The sequence below is a fragment of the Pteropus vampyrus genome, unplaced genomic scaffold (assembly GCF_000151845.1).
Source record: "Pteropus vampyrus isolate Shadow unplaced genomic scaffold, Pvam_2.0 Scaffold26, whole genome shotgun sequence".
In the NCBI taxonomy this organism is placed as follows: Eukaryota; Metazoa; Chordata; class Mammalia; order Chiroptera; family Pteropodidae; genus Pteropus; species Pteropus vampyrus.
The window spans coordinates 3,215,528-3,223,568 of record NW_011888807.1 but is presented as its reverse complement, the minus strand read 5'-3'; the positions used below and the strand labels follow the sequence as shown (position 1 = coordinate 3,223,568).

The following is an 8,041-nucleotide window of genomic DNA, read 5'->3' as shown; positions in this document are numbered from 1 at the left end:
GGAGAGATATATTTAAGATGTTGGATCAAGAAGAAATAATTGAGGGAACAGGATTTCAGAAAAGTTGAAAAATAATGTTTGTCAAAGTTCCAAGAATGTGTTTAACCTTGGGAAAGAGGAGGTAGATGTCTTTAGATATTAGGAAATAAGAAACAAGGATAACAGGGAAGGAAGAAAATACGTAAAGGTATCATTTAACTTTCTTTATTAGTACTTATAATAGAGGTATTTTTGTATACGGACAGAGCAGTCTGGGCAGAGCAGCATCAGCATTGCTGAGGAATGGCAGTGTTTTTTTGTTTTTGTTTTTAAAGAAATCAGTAGAGGTCATATAGCTTTGAGCAGTTGGAAAGAAAGGTGAAGTTATCAATGCAGGCCAATGAGAATGGTGAACAATGTCCCTAGCAGTTTGGAGAAAGGTAGGAAGATATGTGCCATGAATATTTATAGAACAGGCAATACTGACTTCAAAATATGCTATTACTTATTAGAAATTCCACTTGAACTTTATTTCTCTCATTTCATCATCTTAGCAACCTTGCAAAGTAGGTATTATCATTTTCATTTTACATATGGGATACTTTGATTTAGAGACAAAGCTGTAAGAAATGTATATGAGTTTGAATTAGGATAACATGAGTTATTAAAGAACAGAGAATAACTTTCAACCTATATCTTAGTTCTAAACCACTGTTTACCTTAGGGCCCTCTCTTCTTTTACCAGGATTTGAAAATATATTATTAGAAACTGAATGGACACACAGGTCCAAATATATGAAGCATGCATTTTTTTCTATAGGAATAACTTGTCATTTCTTTTCCAAAAATATAAAAAGAAATGCAGACATTACGTATCTTTAAATAAAATAAAATGTGTTACAAAACAGCCAGTAGATCACCATCTCCATCTTGAAGAAACCAAATAGCTAGCAATCTATGTATCTAAAAATCCTGGAAAGAACATACATCAAAATGTTAACACCAGTTATCTTTTGGTAGTGAGTGTGAGATTTTATTCATTTTATTCCTTTTTTAGTGTCTTTTTATATTTCCTACAACAAAATATATTTTTAGTAATCATAACACCCCCATACAATAAATACCATACATTTCTATTTCACTGTTTATGTAACAAACAGCAATATTATACAGATTAAAACCTCACTCTCATCTGCTATTGATACAACTAGCAAATGAGTTTTTCCATTGTTCTTATAATAATTGCCCCAGTGTATTGTTTCTATAGCTGTGCAGCCAGAGTGTGCTGGAATCCCAGAGGATTCGCATTCCTGGCGCATAAAAGAGAACAAAACAAAACACGCACGCGATCTGAGATCTCTGGATCTCAGCTGTGGTTGGGGACAGACGAGGAGCAGCACCCTCGGCTGGCAACACACTTTTGGACGGGTGTGCAGGTAAATCTTGCTTGAGATTAGTTCGGTATCCTTCAACTCATTCTAAACGCTCCCGTTGTCTAGCAACGAGAACCTCCTTCCCAGAACTCCACCTCCTTCTTCAAGACACGCCCCGGTCCCCTTCAGCCACTCAGAGTCCCCCACTGCGAGTCCTCGAACGATGATTGGAGTAGTGCATGGGCGGTGCTTGAGGAGGGCCTTCCGCGCCTGGGAGGAACGTCAGAGCGTCGACGCGGGGGTTTTCTCTGACCCGCTCCGCTAACCCTGCTCTAGTCTGGGAATCTGCACCTTTGGCTGGGCTATCCTGGGCGAGCAGGCCGGTCAACACTCGCGGGCCGGCGCGATTATCCGAGCTTTGTGCTCCGACTGATCGCCTTCACCTCCCTTCCGGTCTCTCTTTCGGGGCTAACCGCCTCGGAGGCTCCTCCGAGCGGCGGCGGCTTTGGGACTTGGCCCGGTGCAACTAGGGGCCCATCCCCTCTCCAAGTTCGAATGGGAGGCGGAGAGAGCAGCGGCCTGGGATGTTCAGTCTGATGGCCAATTGCTGCAGCTGGTTCAAGCGGCGGCAAGAGCCCGTCAGGTAAGCTTGAGACCGCTGGCAAGGAGTAGTCCTAGGGGATGGGAACAGCTGCTCCCAGAGGAGCCTGGGTCGAGTCTCCCAGGCCGCTGGAGATGCTTTCGCGCCCAGTTTGACTCGTTCCCGGAGGGAAGGATAGAAGGATGTAACCTTCTTATCTAGCTGCATTTAAGTTCTCATCGACAATGCTTGTTATAAATTAAATGGGTTCCAATTTCTTAAAAAGTTATGGATTTTCTGTGTGTGGAATTGGAAACTGTCCGTTGTGTGTTTTCCCGTTGAAGCTTTTGTAATGGGAATTTTTTTTTTTAAGTAGAGAAGCATGGGATATAATGTTCATAACATCCACATATCCGTTTCAGACACACACACACACACACACACACACACACACAGGACTTACTTGGACTTGAAATCTGGCTCCACTACTTAATAAATTACACTGTACGCTTAAAAATTACACTTAAATACCTTTGGCACCATCTTCCTCATATATTAAATGAGGGCGATAATATCAATGCCTTAGGAGTGTTGTATATTAGATGAGAATAATTGATAGAAAGTGTTTTCTTAACTGTAGTGTAGCTTCAGTTTTCTCATAAAATCTAGTTAATCCTTTTAATTGAAAGAGTCCAGTTCTTAACTTTTTATTTTGAAGTGCTAGATATATTACTATTAAGTGCCTGTTACTAGGTATTCATTCATTTCTTAACAAATACTTATTGAGAAAATATCATGTGCCAGGCATTGAGCTGGGAAGGAGTCAGTGAAAATGATGTTTTGTGTTTTTTTGTTTGTTTTTTAATTAAATTTATTGGGGTAACATTGGTTAATACAATTATATAATTTTCAGGTGTACATTATAATTTGACATCTACATATTCTATTGTGTGATTACCACCCAAAGCCCAGTTTCCTTCAGCTACCATATATTTGATCCCTTTTACCCACTTAACCCTAACCCTACCCCTCTATATTTGACCCCCTTTACCCTCTCTACCTCTCCCCTCCTCCCCCTACCCCCTTCCCTCTGGTAACCACTAGTCCATTGTCCATGTTCCTGAGTCTCTGTTGAAAATGATGTTTTTAAAATCGAGAACCTCAACCTATGAAGAAAGCTTGTCTGTTATTCTTTAAAAATAATATTGAGTTCTTATAGTACTACTTTGGAATTAGGCCAAGAGTAAATTGTAGCATAGTTTTTGGGTTTTTTAAATCATTAACATTTCAAATATAGTATTTGCAGTAAAGATAAACTATCTTTTTAAGAATGAATCTTAAAAGCAGTGCTTCTAAATTATAAGGAAAAAATATATGTGTACATTTATTTTTACTTTTTTAAAGAAGTATGCTCTAAATGAAACATTTGATGTTCTTTTCCCTTTATTAACTCTTAACTTTATTCAAATGTTTTAAATATAAATGATATGATTGATTTTTAGAGTCAAAGATATGTTCGGATGACTAGATTCTGATTTATTGTTTTAATCATTTCTGTTCTGATTGTATAATCTACTGACTTGAGGATCATTCATAATGAATAGCTCCTTATATTTTTTTTATTTATCTGCTTATTAAAAATGTATTTTGTTTTTGGAAGAGGACACAATACCATTTGTCCTTTTAACTAAAAACACCCAAAAAGCTTACACTCCAAAAGCGCTTCCAATTTAATTAATCATTCTTCGTGTTTGTTTCTCTTAGCAGCTATAGTATAATCTCTGGGATGATTGTTTAAAGAAGAGACAGTGTTCAGAGAAAGGAGAATGTATTGATATCCAAGTAGCATCTAGATCTGTGCTGTCCAGCAGAGTAGTGACTAAGCTGCATGTGGCTTTTGACCATTTGAAATGGGGCTAGTCTGAATTGAGATGCTCTAAGTATATAATACAAAGTGGATTTAAAAGATTTACTAAGAAAATGAGAAAAAAAAGTAAATGTCTTTTAAGACTTTTTTAATGTGATTAAATGTTGAAATAACTTGCATCTATATAGGATTAAATAAAATAGAATATTAAAATTAATTTCACTTTTTATTTTTACTTTTTTAAAGATGCAGTTACTAGAAAATTTAAACTTATATTTGTGGATAGCAGTATATTTCTTTTGGGTCTTCCTGATCTAGATCAAGATTATGGCCTAATATAGAAGGCATAGGTACAACAGCTCTCAGTGTTTTATAGAGTTAACTGTCAAAAACCTTAAAAACAAGTTGGATTACACCCATCTTTTAAGGATCCTTGTTTGGTGCCTATATCATAATAGTGTCTGAATAAATATTTGCAAAATATTGTATATAGTTTGATCATTCCTTAGCAATAATCATCCTAAAGTAAATAATATTAGCAAGTAGTTTCATTGACTAGAATAAATGAGAGGTGAGCAAGCTGATTTAAAGTTTTTATAAAATTTTGTGCTTTTATGATCTGTTGTATTTTCAAGTTTTTGTCCACGCTGCTTCTTACTGAGTTTCTTCATATTTATATTTTATGAAGATATGTTTGCAAATGTGAGAAGTGAGTGTAAGAGAGAACTTGATGCCTATTAATACTCTACGATCTGAAGTTGCTTTGCTGAGTTATCTGATATATCCTGCACTTTGTGGATTTACCCACCTGTCCTCACTTAGATGTTCTCCCAGTGAGCATATTATTAAAGAAGTTGAATCAGGGATTTGATGCAGTTTTCAAAATGTGTGATAAGGATAAGGCTGGAATTCAGAGATCAAGTGTTAAGGCACCAGTTTAGGTCAGAAGTCAGGAAAAGGATGTCGGACAATTCGGAGGCAACATATATGCTATTATAAACTACCAGTGAGAATCTGAACCTTGGCTTTCAAGCTATGTAAATTAGTCTTGAATAGACTAATAGCTAGACCCACAGTTAAGTATCTTGCTCTTATAGAAGCCGTGCAGTGTAGTGTAGTTTTTTTTCTTTTTAACTTTTATTTTGAGATCATAATATAATGATCAAGGCTAAGAAATTAACTTTGATACAATACTACTAACCAAATTTATTCTGAGTTCTTCTGTTTTAACACTTAATGCCTTTTTTTCTCTCCAGGATCTAATCCAGGATTCCACATTGCTTTGTCATGTCTCTTTGGTCTCTCTCAATCTGTAATTGTTAGTTGCTCAGTCTTTCCTTGTCTTTCTCAACCTTGAGACTTCGAAGAACACTTATCAGTTGTTTTGTAGAACACTCCTCAATTTCTTTGATGTTTCCTTGTGATTTGATAAAGGTTTTAATGTATTATTAGGCAGCGGGTTACCACAAAGGTGAGGTGTCCTCAGTACATCACACCAAAGGGTGTGTGATGCTGATATATCTTATTCCTGCTGGTGTTAACCTTGATCTCTTGGTTGTGGTGGCATCTACCAGATTTCTCAGTGTTGTGTTTTGAGTCAAACAGATTTGTGTCTAAATCCTAGGAGTTTGGGCAATTTTAAGTGTGGCTAATTTCTGTCTTGCAGCATTTTGAGAAAGAAAATTTATGCAAGTACTTGATGCTTTGCACATAGTACTTACTAAATAATACCTTTCGTCCTAGGAGACAAGTGCTGATTAGTAAATTACCCTCCTCAATTCATTTTATACTTATCTATATGGATACCCTTCTCTCCCTCTCTCCCTCCATCCCTTCCTTCCCTCCCTTCCTTCCTTCCTTCCTTCCTTCCTTCCTTCCTTCCTTCCTTCCTTCCTTCCTTCCTTCCTTCCTTTGTTAGTGGAAGAAGGGTCTATTTTCTTTTCCAAGGCTAATTCTTATGCCTGTGCTCTTTATTCCATTTCTTCCCACTTCCTGGTGAACTTAAGTTGTTCAGCATTTGGCCAGAAATCGTAGAATTTCTGGGAGACAAGAATCAACCTAAGCTTTTATCCCAAAATGTATTCAATTTTGTCATCAAAAATATAAAAAACTTTCTCTCTTGTTCTCAGCTTTGCTTCTATTCTTTCTTTAGTCCGTAAACATGCTCAAGCCTTTCTTACCTAAAGAACAAACCAAGCTAAATGTTTCTTATTGCTGCTATACCACGTTATTATTAACCTTGTGATTTCAAACAACACAAATTTATTATCCTACCATTTTGACTTCAGAAATCGAAAATGGGTTAGCAGAGTTGCATACCTTCTGGAAGGCCTAGGGGAGAATCTGTTTTTCTTTGCCTTTTCCGGCAAAGAAAGAGGTTGCCTGCAATTCTTGGCTCATAGCCCCATTCCTCCATCTTTAAAGCCAAGGGTATAGCTCCTTCTCCTCTGATTTCCTGCCTGTCTCTTAAAAGGAATCTTGTAATTTCCTGGATCTTCTAAGATATACTCCCCATCCAAGATCTTTAACTTAATCACATTGGCAAAATTCCTTTTGCCATGTAAGGTAACATGTTCATAGTTCCAAGGATTAGGATGTGGACATCTTTGGGAGGCCATTATTCTGTGTCTACCATACTAAACAACCCTCTTTCCCTGCAGCCACTAATTACTCTTCTCCTTCCCTTCATTCCAGACTTAACAGCTGACAATGAATTACGGGCACTTTCTCAACTTCTTCCCCTCTTATGCATTCCTTAACTTCTGTCATTACATGACTTCTTCCTGGACTCTTCAATTCAGTTATTCTTTCTGTACCAAATGCTGTCTAGTTATTAAATCCAATGGATTCTTTTCAGTCTCTTGGCATCACTCGACACTTAAGACTACTGTCTTTGAAATATCTAATTTCTTTTTCCTGAATTTTTAAATCTATACCTTTCTGCCTTTTTCCTTTTTTTTTTTTTTGACTGTTAGCTGTTTTTCAGCTGACTTCCAAGTTTGTCCCAGAGTGTGTTTTCAACTCTCTTTCTTCTCCATGTTTTCCCTTTGTGGTCATTCTCACTTTATAGCAGGACTTCAGCTACCACCTCAACATTCACTCCCAAGTCCATGTTTCCAGCACCAAGACTCATCTACCACCTGAAGACATACATATCCAGTTGCCGCAGAATCCCCAATCCCAGCATATCCAGAATTGAGTTTACATCCTCTCTCATTTCCTTGCCAAATCACGTCTGCCTTTCTGTTACCTAAATCAGAATCTGAGAGTAATCCTGGACACCTCTTTGTGCTTTGTTCTCTCATATCATAAATTCCTTTGGTTTTTGCCTGCTTAAATATCTTGCACTCTTTCAGCCTTTTTCATACCCACTGCTCTGTTTCCATTATTCTGTTCTTAAATATCTTGCACTCTTTCAGCCTTTTCATACCCACTGCTCTGTTTCCATTATTCTGTTCTCTCCCAGATTTCTTTGACAGACTTTCCACTATTCTCTTCTAATTAATTTTCTACTGCTGTCAGTGATCTGTTTACAACAGATTCTAAATCTTCTATCTTTCTTAATTGACTTCAGGATAGTGTCTAAACTTCTTACTTACAAGTTACTCATGATTTGACCTGAGCCTGGCTATATGGACTCTTCATAAAGCATTTTTTCTCTGTCTATCATGCCAACTTTGGGGTTCTTAAGTTTTCCAGTCCCTCCCTCCTAAATGCGCTTTTCTTCTTCGTCGTCTTTGGGTATTCCTAATCATGCTTCAGATCTCATCTGGGAGTTCTCTCCTCCAGGAAACTGTCTTTGAATTTTCACTAGTCCTCCGAGTCTAAGATACCTTGTAGACAGGAGCTGTTGTTATTTAAAAAAGTGTGTATGTGTGTGTGTGTGTTTATTGTTATTTAAAGGTAATGCAATGTTTATTATAGAATATTGAAAGCACAGTTAAGCAAAAAGTGGCAAATTTAAGTTACCCATAATCTCACCACCCCCTCCCCAAGATTACCACTTTTAGTGTTTTGGTGTAGAATCTCTGACATACATGTAAATTTTTAAACAATGAGATAATAGAGTGCTGTTTTACAGCTTTTTATTTATTATTTTTTGCTTTAAATATATAATTCATATCTTTTTCGCATCATTATGTATTTTTCTTTATCTTTTTAATAGCAGTAGACTACTGTGTTACATACATTCACCAAAGTATGTTTAATCATTCCTGTTATTATATATTTAGAATGTTTAAA

General features: G+C 36.8%; 1 protein-coding gene across 1 annotated transcript in view; it reads left to right on the top strand.

Moving 5' to 3' along the window:
* The first annotated feature begins 1,620 nt into the window (after positions 1-1,620).
* Positions 1,621-8,041, top strand: part of ARL13B (ADP ribosylation factor like GTPase 13B) — a 63,335-nt gene continuing 56,914 nt past the window's right edge. Inside the window, exon 1 of the mRNA XM_011356431.2 lies at positions 1,621-1,995. Coding sequence (XP_011354733.1) covers positions 1,937-1,995 — 59 coding nt within the window. The 5' untranslated portion in view covers positions 1,621-1,936. The remainder of the gene's footprint in view (positions 1,996-8,041) is intronic.